The 21,971-nt window shown below is 39.0% G+C and overlaps 1 protein-coding gene across 1 annotated transcript in view; it reads right to left on the reverse strand.

Annotated features, from left to right (window-relative positions):
* Positions 1-2,359: 2,359 nt before the first annotated feature.
* IP6K2 (inositol hexakisphosphate kinase 2) overlaps positions 2,360-21,971 on the reverse strand; it is a 31,079-nt gene continuing 11,467 nt past the window's right edge. Inside the window, exons 2-6 of the mRNA XM_054033972.1 lie at positions 11,547-11,843; positions 9,128-9,350; positions 8,049-8,224; positions 5,715-5,890; positions 2,360-3,153 (exon numbers count right to left, since the gene is read on the reverse strand). Coding sequence (XP_053889947.1) covers positions 2,656-3,153; positions 5,715-5,890; positions 8,049-8,224; positions 9,128-9,350; positions 11,547-11,748 — 1,275 coding nt within the window. The 5' untranslated portion in view covers positions 11,749-11,843 and the 3' untranslated portion in view covers positions 2,360-2,655. The remainder of the gene's footprint in view (positions 3,154-5,714; positions 5,891-8,048; positions 8,225-9,127; positions 9,351-11,546; positions 11,844-21,971) is intronic.

Consider the following 21,971-nt stretch of genomic DNA (forward strand, 5'->3'; position numbering starts at 1 on the left):
TGTTATCTATGTAACCATAAGACAGGTGACAGTGATAAAAGTGATGGATTAATAGCACTATTACCTTATTGGCAGGTGCTACGTGAGATCCTTTCCACTTCCCCACCACTAAAGTACTCCAGTTCTGACCAGCACCTTTTCTGTTATATTAGGTCCAAAGCCTCCCTTCATCAGAGACTATTGACCATGTGGTGGTCGAATGAGACCATTCCAATCCAAGTAAAGCTGAACCCAAATTGCCAACTAGTGCACTACCATTTTTGTCTCCAGCAGTACCTGGGATCCTCAATTGGCTTGAAGTGGCTTGAAGTGAAGCACAGAAGAGAATGGCTCATTCTGGAGTCACTAAATGCTTGATTTATATTAGACCGAACTCCTTTGAGACGGCACCTATTACATTTGTTCACAGTAAGGTCCAATAAAGCAGACTGAAAAGTCACTCATTACCAATTCCTTTTCACCTTGCACACTTTAGAAAGAGCATAGACACGGTCAACTTGGGCTGTGGAATATGACATCTGCAGAAGGTTCATGATTATGCACAAGGACAGGTGACTGCACCTCATGCAGAGAGCTTTTTCATTGGTTTGTTAACAGACATGAGAACATTATTGAAAATGAAGCTGAAAAGCTAGAAACACTTTGCAGTGAGTGACCCATCCTCTTCCACTTCGGTATTTCAACTCATTGCATCATTTTCTCACATCCCTCACAGAGGTGGAGGAGGATTTCATTGGTTAATTCTTATAAAGCATTTTGAAACTGAAAAATGCAAAGGTTATTTAGGGTTCATTTCTCTAGTATTCATGCTGATGTTGTGGGTAGTTACACACAGAAACAGCTAGTCCTATACCAGCCCAGCAGTGCTCCATCACATCCAGCATCTTTTCTGGCTGTGGCCAGTACCAGGTGCTTCAGAGGGAAATGCAAGAAACGCATTAGTGAACAATGATGGATAACGTGCCCATAGGGGAAATTGCTCCTGAATCATAGGCAGTTAGTGGTTAGGGGTTTGCCCTAAAACCCATCACATTTTTATCCTATCAAATCTAAGTGTGAATTCTCATTGTATGTATAAAATGCTAATTTTTTTGAACCGCGTTAAAGCTTTTGGCTTTTATAATATTGTGTAGCAGTGAGTTCCACAAGTTAATTGCATGTTGGAATTTAACATGAACTGATGTGTAACTACTGCCAAAAACTGATGGCCACTATAAGAAACCAAAACTATGAGAAGAGCTGACAGGAAAGACTTAGTAAACCTCTCTAATAAATTTAAGAATAGCATTCTCAGAATATTAAGCAGCCTCAGGCCTTAAACAGGTATGGTCAGAAGAAAATCAGCAACTGGTGGGCTTTGAATAGGGGACCATAACATCACCCAGGGATTCAATGTGTTGCCTGGAAATCAATGTCTGCCAGTAAGAGACCAAAGACCAGCAGAGCCAATCTTCTATCTTGACTACTGCAACATCCTCCTCTCTGGCCTCTCCCAATACATACATCCCACTCCCCTCGGATGCATTTGAATACAACTGTTAAGATCATCTTCCTGGCCCATTCTGCCAACATCACTCCATTTGTTTAATCGCTTCACTGGGTCATTCATAACTTGTCTACTCTGTCTCTTGTCACATCACCTCATCTACTCTGCCAGCAATGCCAGCTTCACCTGCACGGATGTCAAATGCTTCCAAACAACCACCTTAGCCTTTTCTTCCATGCTGCCCCTTGTACATGGGACTCTGTCCATGAATTAATCCATAAGGCCATTACCCTCTCTTTCCTCAAATCCCTCCTTAAGACCCACCTTTACTGTGACTTATGATAGATCAGCCAATCAGCGATTGATTGTACATAAACTGGGAAAAGCTGCTATGTATTTTTAAAAACTGAAGATGATTTGGCATCATCAGGTCGTGCAATAGCTAATCTGAAACTGGGTGATCTTTGTTACCCTCGTCTTCCCTCACTGGGTCACACTTGTTTATTGCATCTTGTTGCAAATTAGATTTTAAGCCCTTTAGGGGATGGGTTTTCATATTGTGCAGCAATCCACCAATAGCTGTGACTGAACTCAAACTAAGCTGAAGGTTAATCCTTTGAGGAGTTATTAATATTTTGGTTCAATTTATCTTTATGGTAATATTGTACAAACTATCCAAATGGGGTATTTACCCCCATGAGATTTATAGTAATGAGATCCTGAATTACTATAAAAACAATTTATTGGATATTTTTAAGATAATAATTATTTGCCCCTCAATATCCAGTGATCAAACCCAGTTTCTGTACTATATGACTGGGAAGATCTGGGAACTCTGATTCTCTTTCCTAATCACCAGCAAGGACACCATCATCAATTACAATGAACAAAAAGAATTTTATTGGAATATATACACACCGGGATAACAGAGGTATCTGAATAATCAAATATGGAATGTTTAAGAAAGAGTTAAAATAAATAAGGATACCAAGATTTGCCAGTGCTAGGTCCAGCACCATTGTAAGTAAATGCCCTCCTCTGAACAAGTCTGACTCTGATGGGACCAACCCAACAGAGTCTGTAAATATTCCTACCACTAGAAAGTGGCCAATAATTTTGGAATACAAAGAGTCACTATAGTGCTTTCTACTGATGTGCATTCAAACTGTTTATTCGCTGTTTTCGTCTCTTATTTCTTTAATAATACCTATTAAGTTCTGGAGTCCAAAAACATAACCTGTGTCTTGGCCCTCATGCACCACACTATCTTCCCCATAGTACTTGCAGGTCGTGTGGGCAAAGTCTATCATACGGACATCAACAGTACTAGCAGTGGGCTTGTATGCATATGCTCCAGCTGATTCATCCGAAGACTCCTCTGAGAGATCCTCCAAGTCCTCTGGGTCTGAGTCCACAGTCACTTCCTGCAACTCCTTGCCATCATAAATGATAAGCAAGGAGCTGGAATAGAAACGGTAAGACTCCTGTTTTTCTAAGACAGATTCGAGTTCAGTCAATTTCTTTATAACTGGTTCAAAGAGTTCCCTGCGCAGGTATTTGCCATTATGAAAGAATTGGTAAAGTGCTTCTTTAAATCCTTGGACTGAAAGCTTTCGCCCATGGTATTTATTCATGAACATTAACTGGCCAGTGCCCGTCTGGTAGACCTGTATAGGAGAGAAGAACAAAAGGAATGGTTGGATTGCCAGCAATGGTAACTCTGAATCATACTCCAGAAAAATTAACAATGTCCCAGTAGAGAGAAAAGGTTTGTCTCTTAAAATAGCTCTTATGCAGTTGGAGGGGAAAGCATCCTAGCAATCACAGCCCACCAATATCTGAGGTATTGCTAGTCACAAAGGAAACTGAAAATTCCTCAGGCTTAGACTTGAGCTTTTCCATTTTGAAAAACGGGATGAAGAATTTAAGTAAGATTAGGAAGGCTGAGGCCAAGATTTCTGAATCAAGTTACAACATGTAGGGCAGCCACTCCATATCACTCACTCCATTAGCAACTACTGCATGCCTCTGCTGGCAGCCTTACCAAACCTATTCCCAGAACTGCTGGAAGTCTGAATGACAGCAATTGCCCATATGAAACATTGAAGCAAGCCCCCATACAGAAGAAGAAATTCTCCAGTTCTGAATTGGTTGGTCAAGTGCCCAACCATGTTCTTCAGAATACATTGGGACAACTAAATGTGCAGGAAGAGCAGCCAGTTGTGTTTGCATTGAGCTGTCTAAATGGAGTAGAAAGAAACCACACCAGTTTGCAAATGAGATCGTGGCAACTGTTAATTCAAAGCACCTTCCTCTCTATCCAGGTTTTAACTTTAAGCATCTAAATCCTTGCAAAATTGGAGCCAAAGTGATTTATTAGTCTAGTATAGTTCAGCAATGTGGGTTTTGCCCACATGCTCAGAGTCTAACTGATTGCCATATTTGGGGTAGGGAAGGAATTTTGCCAGAGACCAAGAGATTTTTGCCTTCCTCTGCAGCATAGGGCACGGGTCACTTGTAAGTTGCAACTAGTGGAAACGGTGAATTCTTTATAACTTGAAGTCTTTAAACCATGATTTGAGGACTTCAGTAACTCAGCCAGCAGTTAGGGTTCTCTTACAGGAGTGGATGGGTGAGATTCTGTGGCCTGCAATGTGCAGGAGGTCAGACTAGATGATCATGATGGCCCCTTCTGGCCTTAAAGTCTATGAATCTTTAAGAAAAGGGTAATTTTAGCAATCCGTAATCATTGCTTTTTCCTACAAACTGAGAACGTCATTTACGTCAAACCCACAGATCAGGTGGACTCTATATTTAAATGGAACAACCACCCTCTACAGCTCTGTATGTTTCTCCAGCAGAGGCCTCTATGTCTGAAGGGCACACACACTAAATGGGCTGGAACAGGAAACCAGAACCATTCTCTCAGTTGAGCACCAATATGGTGGTGAACAAATGCGGTACTCCTCCCCAGCCATCTCGGCTGACCAGTTCTCTGTTCTCAATACATGAGTTTAGGGCAGCAGTGAGCGGAGTGCCAGCCACAGGAATACTCACTTTCCCAAACAGAGCAGGGAGTGCTGAGTGAACACATCAGGCATCGGGGGAGTCTACTGGATGGAAAAGGAAGTACCCCACAGAACAATTGTGAATGGAAGTGGGTAGAGAAGTCATTTTCTCCACCTACTAAGGCCACTGGGAAGAAAAAACATGCCCTCTCCCTACCAACATCTACGGATGAAAGAGAAGAGGCTTAACTTTCCCACACAGAAGCTGGAAGGAGAAGAACAGACAGTCCTCACTCCAATTCATAGCAGCAGAGGGGCAGAGTGGTGGCTCTTCAACACCACTGGAGCTGCAGTGAAGCAGTTAAGGCATTTCATAGGACTCAATCAAGTCACTCAGTCGCCAGAGATATGCAAGCTGCAGGAATTACTTTAAATGAAAGCTTAAGCTGTTCCCTCATTGTATCTGCACTGTAATCTTCTCACACATATTTAATGATCAACTTCTTGTTTGCACATTACACAAAGTTTACTTTCGGCAGTGAAAAGAATCCAGAAGTTCCAAGTCCCCAGGATAGTACTAACTGTAAGAGTTGTTGCTGCTGTTCTGATAGCCAAATGGTAAGATCCATGCACAGTGAGAGAAGACAGACAGGTTTGTTTTCTGATCTACGGCTCACAAGACACACTCACTGTGATGCAGAGGGAGAGCTGCAGGTTGCTATGCAGTCACTCCTCTGATTGAGTAGTGATATCGGTTTACTTTGAAGAAAGCCATCAAATTTTCTTCAGTTAGAAAGGTGAATGAAAGGTAGGACCTCTCATAAGAACATAACATACTCTCAAAGGTAGGGGTATGAAGTGGGATGATTGGATAATAAGGAGATGTCTAAAACTACAAATACAAAGAATTTAATGGATTAAGAAAGCAACAAAATTCATTTTCCTATTGTCACCTTAATAAGATAATGCAGTTTGTTTGTGATTGGCTGGAAATTTACTGAGCTCACTTTCCTGCTATTACCAGTCAATCATACTTGTAACTCTGGGAGACAGATATTTTCCTCAATTCTGAGCAGCTGAAGGCTTGTTTCAGAAGAAAGTTACAGTCTTTGCTAATAGTACCCAACCACAAAGGTACAAGTAGAAAGTGTTTAAAAAATGTCTCTTCAAATATAGCCTGTTTTATTCCCAACCCTACCCGCAATCCATTTCAGACTCACCTGCATGCCACACACTCGGACCCCAATAACCGCTGAAGTACTTTGCTGACACTTCCGGATCTGGTTAGCTTTCTTCTCTTCTGATGCATCATCTCCATGCTGCCGGGTTCCCATTTTAAGGTCCAACACACATGGCACTTCGTATCGAGAGGTTAGATTTTCCAGCAAGATAAATTCTGACTGGTTAAGGAAAAAGCCTTACAATAAGAAACACAGGTTTTAAAATGCATTCTGACAGCCCCATTCCAAGTGAAGGTAGTGGTGAAGTTAAAGTTAAACTGAGAAAAAGGCTAAAAAACAGGGGCATCCAAACTTTGCCCAATCATGACTCCACTAGCAACTTAGTAAGAACCAAACGGATACACCTACTTTGCATTAAACAAAGTAGATGGCACATGACCTAATCTCTCATTTGGATGTGAAGTCCAAAGAGGCTATAGGTTCCAGCTTGCACTGCTCTCTCACTCTACAAGCACCTCCAAATTTGAGATGAAAATCACTAGGGGCTCCATTATTTACTAGGCTGGCCACCATCTGGCAATCCACAATCTAATTTTAAGTTCTCCATGGAGTGAGTAAACCTAGCAGACACTATTTCCATAAAGGGAGGAAAAACGTTTCAGTGATGAAGGCACTGGACTGGGATTCACGAGATCTGGATTCAATTTCCTGTTCTGCCAGACACATCCCACATGACCTTGGGAAAGTCACTAAAATTCTCTTTGTGCCTTGGTTCCTCATCTCTAAAAGGAGGGGATAACACTTCCTTCTGTCACAAAAGTGTTATGAGGATAAGTTCATAAATGTTTGGGAAGACCTGAGATACTATGGTAATGGGGGCCCATTAAATTATCTAGCTAGGAACTTATCACTAGGTTTGTGAGGCTAGCCCCTGGGAGAATTCTATTTGCATTAATCATTCTCCATGGTTCTAACGGGTTAATTATGTTTATGCATACACATTTTTAGTGATCCAATCACCAAAACTCCTCACATACAAGATTTCCTTCCCTAAGCATGTAGGTCTTAAGATCTTTACAGCATCTGTGCCAGTTGCAAGCAGAATGCATTCAAGGCTCTTTGTGCCTTATTATGGAAGAGAACCAACATCACTCTAAAGCTGTGGTGGGCAACCTGCGACTCATCAGGGTAATCCACTGGCGGGCCATGAGACAGTTTGTTTACATTGACCGTCCGCAAGCATGGCCGCCCGCAGCTCCCAGTGACCGAGGTTCGCCGTTCCTGGCCAATGGGAGCTGTGGGAAGTGGTGCGGGCTGTAGGGACATGCTGGCCATTGCTTCCCGCAGCTCCCATTGGCTAGGAACAGCAAACCAGTCACTAGGAGCTGCGAGCGGCCGTGCTTGCAGATGGTCAATATAAACAAACTGTCTCGCGGCCTGACAGCGGGTTATCCTGATGGGCCGCATGAACCCCATGGGCCACAGGTTGCCCACCACTTCTCTAAAGGTTCACAGGCATATAGACTCCTTTTGTCTTTACTGGAGTTAAGAGGGCGTGCTCTGACGGCTGCACTGGCACTAATGGAACAAGGAAATCTCATTTTCCATCACATGAACAATCCTACACTCTCAGAGCCGGTAAGCATAATCTGCTTCTGCTTTTAGGAGCTTGCATTTACTAAGGATTTTCATCTTTTCTCAGTTATAAACCCAGATTGAATTTTAGGTTCAGTTTGCTTTCACCAAAAAATTAGCTGAAATTAGCAAGCTGCTGGCAGCAGAGGACTAGCCTGTACAAAAAAAGTTTCCAAAAGTACTGCTATTTTCTCACTCAAGGAATCAAAATGTTCCACCTTTGACTAATTAAAAGCCAACAATCCCCACGTATTTTAAAAAAAATAGTATCTGAGAAGATACATTTTTGGAATTGTGAGGGTGGAGGAGTGAAGGTTAAATCCTTTGACATCATCCTAATATATGCAACAAATATAACTGCTCATGCCAAGGAAAGCAGCAGCAGAACTCCACTCCTCTAAACTCATGTATTAGTAAACTTGTCGAGTCAGTGATCACTTCACCTAGGATGCTGGAAACTTTTCCACTAACAGAGATTCATACTAAAGTAGATTCCTTGAGTTGCCCTGCACAGATGTGTTTAAGTGTTGGGAAAGCCCAAATTTTGGCAAAGAGTAACGATCCCTTCACAGTCACCTTCTATCTAACAAACCATGGTTTCAGATAATCTTATTCTGTGTTATAGCTACACAGTCTGGGTTGGGCTTTTGGGGGGTGGGGGGAGGGGCATTTGCTAAGAAAAAAAGCAGAATCCCTCCTTGTTCTGCTGTTGAGAGAGAGACTTCTGGGAAAGGATACTATATTGGTTCCGATGTTTTGCATTTTCCTTCATCCGCCGTAACTGCTGCTGGTGACATTTCATACTCCAAGGGTTATGATGCTTAAACTGTGAACTGACATTCCCCTTTTTCTCTACACTGTAATACAAGACTTCAGATTTCTTCAGCCACTCAAATTCTTCCTCTAATTTGTGACTAGAAAACAAAAAAATAAAGAAGTCAGAAGCCAAATGGAGAAAGTAAGTACCCTACTTTTAAAAGGAAAAGATATGTAAAGCTTGAACAAATTATATTATACACTGCTGACCCTCAACCACTCAACGCTTTCAATTAGCCTATTCATATGTACCTCAAAATACTTCTACCAACAGCTGGCAAAATCCATTATTTCATTATACATGGGTCTGATCACGTTTCCCATTGTTGATATTTCAGTCTTTGTAAATCTGCTTCCACAATATGACCATATGCTAATTTATATTTGCAGATTTCAACAGACCCTATGAAACAAACAGTAATGAGAGCTACAGAATCCCTCACCCGCTTGCTAGAAGTTTTCCAGATTTCCATTTTGTTACAGCTCTCTGGTAACTGCCGCTACAATATATTGCAGATCAGGGGGTTTGAATTGGGAACAGGTTTGCAGGAATCCTGCTTTACCTCTAACTGCATTTTTCCTTATTCACCCATGCAAAAAAGATTCCAGTAGACTCATTCAGCATAGCTGAAATTTTCCCTTGCAGAGTTATGCTTCTGCAGACACTACAGTTAAAAACTAACCAGAATCCTAGAACCTTCCTCAACTGACCACTGCAAAGATTTAATTGTGACGGGGCTCAAATGAAATTTGCCTGAATGGAAACCACTTCTGCTACCGAAAGTGTTTCACAGTGGAGAGAAGAGACAAACAGAAATGAGTGGGAGGAAGAGACATATGGCAGAAGAAACAAAAAGACTGGATAAAACCTCCATTCTAGCATTGAAAAGTAGCCCCAATGTGTTTAATTTTAGTCATATCTGCATCAGACCAGATAAGAATAAAATTAAACACATGGAGGTTATGTTTCAAAGCTTTACACTCACTTCCTTTTGACCTACCTTTTCATTTTTTCCTCTTTCCTGTGCTGCCGGACCCATTCCTTAGTTATCTTGTCATTTTCTAATAATACAGTCTTTTTGTTAGACCACCGTAACAACTTATTTTTGGGTTCGCAGTCAGAATTATCTATGCTTTCCAAGTTATCATGGTCCCCATTTAATGGATAGGCTATTAGACACAGATTTCCATCTTCATCCTCTTCAAAGCTCACCGACACCACACCTGGGGAAAGAAAGGAGATGACCAGTTAGTAATCAATTAAATGACATGCAAACACTTTATACAACATGATTTTACATGAAAAATATAGCAACTTTTGTTTTTTCTCTTACCCAGGTCCTTAGTTTTTATCTTGCCACAGGCCAAAACTCATCTGTCAACCTAACAAATATCAAAACACCTAGACAAAATGACACCTCACAGAGAAGACAATTTATCATGTAGACAAAACAATAGTGACAGAAGCGATTTTTCTCTCTGATGCACAGAGTCAAATAGAAATCAAATAATAACAGGAGACGATTTCAATTATTGAAAAATTTTATTAATTTAAAAAAAGTCTGACTGGTCTGACCCTAGGAGAGATGTAAAACATTTTATATTTACATCTTGCAGTGAAAAATAACCTGCATAGAAACACCAAAAGCTTTAAGTTTTGCATGACAGCAAAGCAAAAAGCATTTATCCAGATTTTTTTGCGGGTTAATAGATTCCAAGGGCAAGGAAAGGCTTCAAGCAGAGCAAAACAAGAAAAACGTTACACATTACAACAGATACTAGTTCAAAGGCTTCCACTTAGAATCACCACGTTTAATTTTACACTTTTTCCCCCTTTTTGGGGTATATATTTTATTGATGTTGGTTGTGCAGCGGTCTTGTGAAATAAAGAACAAAAAGCAATACAAAGCAAATCTGATCGTAGTACATAGAAACATGGTGAACCTTGAAAGCATTTTTTCCTCCTCATCTCAAGAGTCTCTAGAATACTGCATTGTATATTAAGAGTCTTAGAGGAAAGTTCTGACAGGGTTGCCCCCAGTGCCATATTAGAAAGTTTCAATGATTATCGAAGAAGCCGTAACAATTGGCTGAATGTTTTTTTATTTTTTTTTTCTCAGTCCTTTCTCTTTATCCTCAAATCAATCAATCTGCACAGTTCTTGCAGCACATCACTCGGCCGGAGGGGAGAGTTCGCGGCGAGAGATTGGCACTTCTGAGCTGGGCAGGCGGTTCTGGGACCTACAGTAGCTGGGGTAGGGAGTGCAGAAGCTCTGACTGACAGTCCTGCTGCCACATAGGAAAGGACTACAGGAAAAAATGGGGGAGCCAGCTAGCAAATGGCCTTTGGCTTTATCCTGGAAAAAACAACAGAGATGGACCAAATGAGGCCCCCTTACCCCTAAATCCCTCCCACACTCCCCAAAAAAGAAAAACCACATATACTAGTACAATTGTTCTACAACATTTTGTAAAGTATCATTTATAGACCATATTTTCTTCAACAATTCCAAAAGAGCTTTTAATAAGATGTGTTCAAACCTCTCAGCAAGTATGTGAACATTCAGGCAATATAACTTTGAAACATCTCTGAAGTCCTCCTCCAATTTTACAATCAATATCAAAAGAAACTTGGCCACCCTTACTCAGTGTTCAAGTCTAAAATGCTTTAAAAAGCAATTCAAAAATGAATAAATGCTTCAAACTTATTTTATCAATTAATCACCAGACAGCAGTTAATGGAATACCCCAAAGAGAGAAGCATTTCATTTAACTAGTGCAATGCTTAAAAGAACTGGAATTTCCACTCCTACATACCATCTGACTCAGCCTCATCACGGCTACTTGATCCTTGCCTACCTAAATGACACGAATTTTCGTTTCCTTAAGGGCAAAAACAAACTGCAAATGTTTAACAAGATACTTTTCAACTTTCTTTGCTATACTGACGTTATATATGGTGATTAATATGAGAGTTAGAGGACAACCCAAAACACAAAACAATACAGCTAAACTTCCACAAAACATGTATTCAGGCAATCTTACCCAGCCCCTGAAGACACACATTAAACAAGAGGCAACAAAATAAAAAAAAAAAAGAATTAAAATCAGAAATAAAAATGAACGTATTACTGATAACATTTACAAGCTGTTAGCTACTTACCTGTCTGTGCCTAAGGGAGATATATGGGCTGTCACCAGCAGAGTTGCTCTACTCTAATGCTGTTAGTCAGCCCAAAGACCCACTGGCAAGCATCTCCACCCTGCATCTCCACAGCCTGGCTCAGACAACATCAAAATACATGAAAAGAAAACCCCTAAAATCTCTTCGGCGCAGAAGAGATTTTAGAGGAAACAGAGCACACTGGGATTTAGAAAAGAGAAAAAAGCCCAACCCCTTTCTAAGGTTTCGTAACATACCTTCATACTGTGGAGTGAATTTACGCATTTCTGTTGGGAGAGTTTCATAGAATTGGTGTTCCCTCTGGATGAGGGGTTTACAGATGGTCTTGTCATTAAACCGGAGGACACAGGAGTGACCCCCAACCTGGTGGACAAAAGGCTCGAGCAGGACTCCCTTGGCATAGTGCTCCACTTCCATAGCTCCAAATGCTGGGCTCATCCTTGTAGCACATTAGATAAAACAATGTGGCAATGGTGAAGGCAGTTCAGAAGTAGACCTGTCTCCCAAAAGGCGTTTATTCCAGTTCAAAAAGTCTGTTAAAACAAGTAGAATAGAAACCTTTGTGTTAGTAACTTTGTATGTTGAGGTCTGAGCAACCGAAGCCAACAGTTACTTTCATAAGGCACAGCAAAGGAAACTGAATGTAAACAATCCTCTATGCAAGGTGAAACTGAAAAGAACCCACAGCTTTAAGTGCAGAGGCAAATAAGAGTGAGATCATACAGGCAGAGAAAAACAAAGCCACTTACCCCTCCCACCAAAGCCTCAGCCAATGGGAATTATATTTAGCTGCTACGCAGACCCATAATGAAGGAGGGGAACGAGATGAGGCAATACAAAAGAAGGGAAGGGTAACAAACATGCTGCCTCTCTCAGCTGCTCTCCTTACTAGCCCTCAGCATTTTCTTATCAACAGAAAGGCCCATGGGACAATCTGAAGATTAAACTTCATGTTTTAGCACTTTATTTTACATACTCATATTAGATACTAAGAGTTTAGATCCAAGTTAGGCTTTACGTATAAGCTATTATGTACACTTACAGAACTACACAATTCAATCATTGTCAATCCATGCATAAGTTTCCATTTAATGTATGATATTTTACTAACTTTCAACACAAACACAAGCTATAAAGAATGAAAGACTAGTTAAAAACTCCCACTAAATTGACAAATCTTTTCCAGAGCTGAAAAAAAAAAAAAAAAAAAAAAAACTTATAAAAATCCAAGCTGAGCAACTTTCTACAATGTATTATTTCAAAGTAATTTAGAACAGAAACATGCTATGCACTGTTCATGTTATCTGTAAAAAATATTGATCACAGTAATTAAACTTTTAATCAGTTTAACTTTTTGTATCATTCAGTAATTTTCAAATGTACTATATACTGCATAACTAAAGGCAGAGAATCTTTAGTAGAAAGCCGCCAGATAACAAATAGCACCCAGAAGACTGCAGATCAACCACCATTCAACAATTTCAGTTACCTGTTATTTTACTGTTTCATTTTACAAATAACAGTACAGAATGAAAAAAATCACAGACTAGCAAATTTAGGTTGAGTAATAGTAATGTGAGACTCCGCTTTAATGATTAACTTTAGTATCTAAAAAATGAACCGACAGCTTTATTCCATCTTAAAGAACGTTACATGAACAATTTCAAAGAAACTAAAAGTATTCAAGGTCACTGGGCTATTTTTGTTTGTCCTTCTCAGATATTTAACAGCTTTAGTTTACCTTTAAAACTAAACAACTAGAAGCTTATGGCAGTGACGATAGGTCTGACAGGCAACCAGGTTAATACAACTAAAAATATCTACAGTGCTTTTTCATACATAAGAACATTAAGCTGTTTATCTGCCTAATTTAATTTACCAGAAACAGCAGGTCAACCAATTAAATCCTGACTGCTGGAAAATATACCTTCAACTAAGACGCCTGTCAGTGGAATTATTCCCAGGCATACTCAAATTAACAATGTATAAAAATTACAAATTTCCCAAGTATGGAGAACACACTACGCAATAAAACTAACTACTAGATTTTTATACCAAGATTGAATTAGAGAAACAAAAGCAAATTTATCTATCAATTTAATCAATTCTCTAGCAAAGGTATTTAACACCTAACGTACAACAATGCGCACTCAACAAATTGTGCAATATTGTATTTGATATTCTAGTTACATTTTATATTGGGGGAGGCCTGTCCCCTTGCCAATCTAAATGGATTTTCCAATATTTTTCAGAATACAATCACAATCTACTTGGCAAGAGAAAAACGTTATATCTACATTAACAGAAATGCTAAGAATTCATTTACTTTTTAGCTGGACCTATACAAATACAAACTGAAGACTTACAATATTTATTTGGAACTAGCTTGTTTAAAATACAAGCATGGTATAATAGGATTTTTTTAGTCTGGAACTTGCTGGTACTGAAATTTGTCATCATCCTACCTCATGAATACTAACTGGCCCAGCCAATGTAAGCAACACTGTCTTATCCAGAAGATGGCACTCTTAGTATTTTTCAGTTGCAGAAAATTATGGAATATATCCTCTGAACTTATTCTACTGCATTTCTACCCACCTTATGAAAATATACTATTATGCTGCCTTCTACCCAGATTGCAACAGTCAAGCACCACTATACTTGTCAGTTTCTGAGATACAAGTCAACATACAAGTCTATTTAAAAGCAGATATTCCAATGTGCTAAGAGAGGGATACATTTCAATGGACAACTATTTTTGTTTTGAGGGTTGCTTGCATACATCAAACTGTTTCATATACATTTTTTCAATCAAATTTTAAAATCCCCAAAGACTTAATCAGGCTTCCTGGGGCAAACAACTCCAGCCCTCCTGAATTTTGTTCAATCCTAGATAACAAAGCCTTGTCTACAAACAAATAATTAAAGCAGAACAGTTTTTTTTTGTAAGGTACATTTAAAAGCAGTATGTCACCACCTCATGCAGATGTCATTATACCAGTAACAGCTTATTTCAGTATGTAAAGGGGAATAAGCTACACCAGTATAAGCACTTTTATACCAGCATAACTGAGTCCACACTAGAGGTTGTACTAGGATAATTTATTTTGTTGTTAAAATAGTTATTTAAAAAAAAAAATCACACTCCTTAACTTAGGTATACAGATACAAAATCGGTGTGGAGACCAGGCCTAAACTTGTGTCAGAACAGCAGAATTTATATTGAAAAGTATGCTTATTAGCACTACAGAAAGGAAATAAATATCTGCCAAAAGGAGAATATTCACCTTAGAAAAAACACACCATGCCCCTCCCTCATATCCCCAGTGAGCTCATTAGTTCTTCAGTGTAACTTCAGAACTTGTTTTCTTTCATATAGACCCAAATGGTCCATAAGGTATTTGCACCCTGTGTATTTAGAAAACAAAAGTCACTTGGGTATGACATTACCCGGTATGTAGCTCAACAGGAAAAAAATCCTACTACTTTTATCATTAAATCTGTATTTGATAAAGGCACCATATATATTATGCCATATCTAATGCAAGCGTTAAATCAGAATTAAGCCATATGTATGTTCTCAAAATTTCACATAAAACACAGCAATTATCAAATTCATTATTTCATATTTAGGCAAAGTTTTCAGTGTGTGGATTTGGGGTCATCAGTACATAGATCCTGCAAAAAGGTCCTATTTTGAGTAAGCGCGAGAGGTAAATACAAATCCTTCAGAGTAATGTGAAAAAAACAACACGGAAGGGGACTTTCACTGTGGTTGTGTTATGCAAACTCTCCTTATATTTTCATATTACCACATTTAATTAAATAGTGTGTATATTCTGCATCGGTGTTCTCAAAGTATTGATGTAGGAATGTGCTTTAGGAACGTGCCAGATAGTGTAAAATGAAATCTTACACACACAATCAAACAAAGCTAATGCTGTTAAAATCTTGAGGCTGGGATACACAGGGAAATTTACTGCTATAATTATAATTAATTCTCCATGTGAACACTCTTATCTGGAATAAGAGTAACTTTTTCTGGTTTAGCATATTTCACTTCGGAAGCAGTATAAACTTAAGCTAGAAAAAGCCACCCATTCCCCGAGAATCAGAGTCGCCACACAGGGAGTTATTCCAGAATAGGTATAGCAGTATAATCATGCTGGGACACTTTACTATGCAGACAAGCACTTAGATAACAAAACTCAGTTTGGAACTAGGCTTTATTCTCAAGACAGACTTTGAGGTAAGAAATCCTGGTTCTACTTCCTCACAACCCAAGCTCAGATTTAGACTGATTGCCTAACACTATAATGGATTCACCCAGTGAGTGTGTTAGATAATTCTGGGATTCTGTCCCCCAGATGTGCTGTACTAATATAAATTAATTCTCTGTACTCTTTAGGTAAGAAGGAGAACAGAAAGAACAGTTTGATTAAATGACTTTCACAAGGTCAGTGACAACTGAGTTAGGGTGACCAGATGTCCCAATTTTATAGGGACAGTCCCGATTTTGGGGGCTTTTTCTTATATAGGCACCTATTACCCCCACCTCTGTCCCGATTTTTCACGCTTGCTATCTGGTCACCCTAAACTGAGTTAATGGAATGGAATTGACTCAGAGTTCCCGGTTCCCAGTAGCATTCTGTCTCTGCTATGTTTTGGACTGCTTATCTAGCACATCTTTTGGTAAAGAGATGTGTCAGCAAAAGAGACAAAGATAAACAGAGGATGCATTAAAGCAGTGGTCTCCAAAGTGGGGTGTGCAAGAGGATCCTTGGGGGTGTGTGGCAGAAGGAGCGCTTTTTTTTTTGCGCACGCCAGCAAAAATGGTAGAGCCGGCACAGCAGGGGGTGCGTGCTCAAAATTTTTTACTGATACGGGTGCGTGATCAAAAAAGTTTGGAGACCACTGCATTAAAGGATATTTCTTTACTTATACCATACATTTCAAAAGGGGAAAGTCAGAGAAATTTAACTCTAAAGAACTGGATGTAAGATCTGCTTTATATAGCTTTTATTAAAAACTAACCCAATGAATGATTTAATGTCATTATTAAGATACTAACACTTCTGGATAGTCAACTGTAAAACCAGAAGGAAAACATGTACACACATGAAATCTCTGTTCGGAAGAAACTCAAGAATATCTCAAGAGAGTACCTTATTTCTCTAAGTGGAGACTACATTTAAATGCACTGACTTTATTCTCACAGGCATTCACATGACCAGCTGACCATCCAAAGCATATCAGTAAGGATTAAGTTTTGATAAGGTGACTAATCATTTATATTAATCATAAGCGCTAAACACAAAGCAATCCATGGAGAATTTCACCAGATTTGCTTGCACTGTGCCTATGTCTAACTGACACTAACAGCATCAATGGAACAAATTCATTAGAACAAAATCTGTTCAGCAGGAAAGCTGAAGAAGAGCTACCCTATCGTCGAGTCATTCCATTAAACACCTTATACACCCAGAAGGATAATGCCTACAGGCCCTACTAATTCCAAGACATCTTAAGAGCAAGAATGCAATTCTCTTTAAGAGTGTGATGAATGTATTGTACAAGAAACATACCCCACTTCCACCAAGCTCCTCATGAGAGCTCCCTTTCCTGTTTCATTATTATAGTCCCACAAATGTGCACAGTACTTTATAGACAGTAAGACAAGGCCCCCAAGCCAAAGAACTTACAACCTAAACATACAACATGAAAACTTAACCTTTGCCTCTCATATTTCAACTTTCATATTTACTCCTTCCTGTTCTGACTCACTGTAACAGCAACATCTTCACTTCCCTCTCACTTGCCAATTTTTCCATCCTTTCCCTCATAGTCCAGGGGCCCAGGAATTACAGAAAGATTTAATTCAGAACCAATTATTTTTACTTAAGTCAATAGGCTGCTATGGGCATGAAACAGAGTCCAAGATGAGAGAAGTTCATTGCAAACATATTCCAAAGATATTTCATGTTGCTAGGGGCTGGGAGGGAGGACAAGCTCTCCCTGGACTCTGCCTTCTGAGAAAGCTGCAGCCTTTTAAGCTTTTATTTTAAGCTGTTGCTGCCATTCAGCTGAACAGGCTACATGTTCTTGTGCTTTGCTGCAGGAGCTGGCTCTCTCTAGGTGCTTTCAAGAGAACAGCACAAGTAACTGCAATTTGTATTAACTCCTTAAGATGAATGGGGAAAGGTAAACAAAAATCTAAACCAACTGCATATGTTGGAAACTAAACATTTTTACACAACTTAGAGAGCAAAAATTTCTCAATGAAAGATGTTTCTTAGAGCTCAAAGAAGAACAGGAGTACTTGTGGCACCTTAGAGACTAACAAATTTATTAGAGCATAAGCTTTCGTGGACTACAGCCCACTTCTTCGGATGCGGATACAGACTAACACGGCTGCTACTCTGAAACCTGTCTTAGAGCTCAGTGACATCTAGGAAATGAGCCATATATGGAGGGAAAATGTTCAAGCGTTTAGTAAATTTAGTTAAAATTAGTGGCATATGGAAACACATTTTTTCTCTGCTACCTTTCCATCGCTCAAAACCGGCTGAACAGATTTTGTGCATGCACACATATGCGATACCTTTGAGCTAAGATCACAAACAGTTTCCATCCAAGTTAATTTTGTTTGAGAAAATTAGGAGGAACCGAAGAAGGGCGTTAAGTCACTTTGATTTAAATCAGTCCACCCTGAGCAGATGTCAAGAGCTCAGGAGAAGGATCTGGACACACCACAAGCCTCTGTCCTAAGCCCAGAGAGTACTGGTGAGTGGTGAGGAAACTGAGGCAGGGAACCTACCTGTGTTTCTGTCTGTAAACCCAGAGCACTCACAATGTTGGAGGTCTGGAACAGAATTTGCTTAAGCTACCGAGGAGCCTGTCAACACTGGTCCTGATGCCTAGGGCAGCTGGGTTCTATGCTCCCATTTCCATGGAGGGGTAAAGGACGGAGCGCATATGCCCAGGAAATGTGCTAGAGAGACCAAGGAAAGGAAGTGTTGCAGCCTCTCTCAGTCCAAGGGAAACTGAAGAGGACATAGTGTCTGAAGCCCTACAAAGAAGCCTGGTAAGAGTTCAGCCAGGGAATGCTCTACCAGGACTGTGTATGAAACTTACAAAAACAAAAACTATGTTTACATTTATTTAAGGGATTAAACCTGCAGATGTCCTCTGTCTGAAATCATCTTGCTGAAATAATAATAAAAATAATGTAATAAAAAATAAAGTTGACTGGAATAGCGCCTGCTGAAACAGAGCCATCAAGATAAAAAGATGTTTGGCAGTAGAAAATGAAACTTACCCTTCCTTGTAATTCAAGGCATCAGGATTTATTCAGCATATTAAGATCAAATTCCCTCAAATTAATTCTATCATGGAAAACAGTTACGTATGACAATAAGGTGGAGGAGTTTGCAGGAAAAATGTTTTGATTCCACATTTTTAATTGCATTATAAAACTGGCCTAAACTTTCCAATGTAATTTCTCTTCCAAAGAGACTTCAGTCAATATACCAAGTTGGTAAATGTTTACCCAGTACTAGAAATAGATAGGATGTACCTGAGCAGTATTCAGGAGTTAAGTGATCAAGATCTTGCATAATAAATTATAGGTTTACCTTTTGACAGGAACCTACAAGAAATTTTTTGTTTGTGGCAGTATTTTAATGCTACATATAAATCCCTTCCCACAAGAAACTACTTAATCTATCTTTCATGTTAGTTTTTGTTTATTCAATTTGGATCAATAATTCAATTTAGCCTCACAATCTGTCCAGCTGTCCTAACATAATAGCAGTAAAAAAAGCGACTAATCGTTTAAACTTTAGAGACGAACTACCCACTATTTTATTTCTCAGTCCTCATGGAAAATCCATTCATTAAAAATGGTTGTACTAAACTAAAATGGAGAACCATGTTCTCCATTATAGCTCTTAAGTAAAAGTGACCTGTTCTCTTTAAAGGGTGGAAAGCTCCCTTCTACCACTCATTTTCTGTACCTCCTATGCAACTTTGACTTCCCTTTAAATAATCAAAAACAATTTAAATGGTATTTCTGTGTGTTTCTAAAATGTTATCCCTTTTGAGATATACATGCTGAGACTACATAATCATATACTCGCCACTGTACCCTAAAAGATAAACTTTAAAACATCAGCTAACAATGCTTTTTTGTGTTAATATAGGAAAGACAGACAGACATTTCAGTTTGGCAAAGAACAGTGTTTATTAGTGATGTAGGACTATCAAAATGTACTAACGTTGATCACTAGAACACTATTTTACTAATTTTGGGTTCCTTCTTGTAAGCAACAAAGTTTGGGTTTTTCAAAATTAGCTGATAATGCACGTTTAATACAGTAGGATTAATGATTTGCTTGTTTTTCCCCTGACACTGCTGCAAGTATGCTGTTGCTTGAGAAAAATGAAACTGAACAAGTAATGCAAGAGCAAAATGACAGAATGCTGCAGCGGGGAAAAAAAATCTACTGTAGTGCGTTGCTTGCTGCATTCCCTTTACAACCTTGTTTAGTGTCAAGAAATATACTGATCTCTTCAGCAGTTTGGAAACAGACTCAGTAAATCTGTCTGATGCAGCTCAATTTAAAAGAAAATATCAAAACTAAGATTATACCCAATGTTGCCTGGTTTGCCAGGTGCAACTCTAAATACAGACAGCTGTGCTGAACAGTGCCCTTTGGTTGCTTGTAAAGCAAGTAAGAGGAAGACGACAAGGGTAAGCCAGAGTAGAGCCTTCTCCATAATTCTTTTAGTTTATGCATTTCTGCATCACATCAGTCAGCATATTGATTTTTTTAAAACTGTCTTGACAACTTAAGGCACCTGCATACCAAACAAAGTCTTCTAAAGGATCTTCCTTGAGAAGCTCCTACAAATCCAAGATACCTTGGTAGGTAAAATTTACTCTCCTAGGTCTGTAGTATGTACAGTCCCTCAGTCCCTATTCTGCCATAGACTTCCTTTGTGGCCTTGAGCAAGTCTCAGCCTTTCTGTATCTGTAAAAAGTGGATAACTGCACTTCTCTATCTCACAGGGATGCTGTGGTGATAAATACATCAAAGATCATGAGCACTCCAATACTATGGTCATTGGGGCCAGGTAAGTACATTAGGTAGAAAGGTATTTTAAAGACAAGTTTGACAGCTAAAGGGATACCTATTTTCTACCTGAGTCAGCAAAATTACCCATTAGAATGTCACTCTTTTCTACAAATACCTTCCCCTACCCCTAAATTCCAGTTATTACCCCTTTACATACAATCTGATCCAGCAATAGATTATCAGTAGCGTTCTGTGTCAGAATCAAGACATTTTAAACACGTAAAACCAAAAATCTATACCATCCAAAGCAGTTGCCACTAACAACAGTTTTGATAAAACAAAAGTCTGTAGGGGTAATAGAACAGCTGCATTTATCCATCCTCACTCAAATGACTGGCAAGAATGCAACTGTAAATGCTACCGCTTCCTAGGAATTACCGGATATAGGTATCATAGTACATAATGCTGGACACAATTATATACAACTGCTTATAAGAAATCTGATGTTGTAACATTTGCTTTATTACCTACCTCCATGAAACACCACAATTCCAGTCTTCTCTAACCCAGTTCTATTTCCATTTAACAGGAGTGTAATTTCCCTGGCCCTCTTCTGGAGATATGCCCAAAATACTTTTAAAAAATTCCCTAAGGTAACCTGAATAACTCTAGTATATTCATTCAGTTTGTGAGAAGATTATGAAACACAAACCTACAAAAAAAACCAATTTCACCAATGTGTAACAGTAAGCTGCTGCTGCCTGGAGCTTACCCATCGCCTCACCAAGTAGTCTTTTCAGATATTGAGAATACAAGCACCCAACTTGGTCTAAATCATTTTACACCTTGTTTCCTACACATAAAATACCAAAGAAAAATGACAGTTCTATTTTTTACTAGATCTATTTTTCCTCTTTAGTGAAACAAAACCAAGTTGGAGAGGTTACAGAGCTTTTCCTGCTCAGACAAGAACACATTCATCTGATCCATGCAGCTCTCAAGTTACATAATACCTGGAAAAACAAATTTATTTTCCAAGGACATAACTGCCATAGTAACTAATGACCCTAAATCACCTATTCTAAGCTACTTGAACTTCTTGGAAATGGACCAAAAAAATCTGTTTTGGGCACTAGTTCCTAAAAATACCATCCAAAAGCTATGAAAAATTTCAATAGTGTTCTTTGACAAAGAAATTAAGTGTTTGGTTAAAATACTGAACAGTTACATAATTTAAATATAGAAATATCTCTACAAGAAAACTATTTTTAGAAGGATGATTTAAATGTCTGACTTCTGCAGGAGACTCATGAATTGAAACTAATGGTGTACATGAATGGCTAATTAGAGACAGTTTCAGTATAGAATATAAGATAACAGTTAGAACTCAGATCCATTGCTTAAGAAAACATTCAAGCTCTGAAAAATTTGGGAGTGGGCTACTTTCCAGTGGTTAAAACAGACTGAGAGGTTAATGTGAGTTCATGGTGTTGAAGTCTCCAGGACAATCAGCAGGGATCTCAAACAAGGAGCCTCTCTCTGAAATTAGCTTTTAATTTGTTTTTCGTTTTTTTTATTCCCAAC

Source organism: Malaclemys terrapin, chromosome 7 (genome assembly GCF_027887155.1).
Source record: "Malaclemys terrapin pileata isolate rMalTer1 chromosome 7, rMalTer1.hap1, whole genome shotgun sequence".
In the NCBI taxonomy this organism is placed as follows: Eukaryota; Metazoa; Chordata; order Testudines; family Emydidae; genus Malaclemys; species Malaclemys terrapin.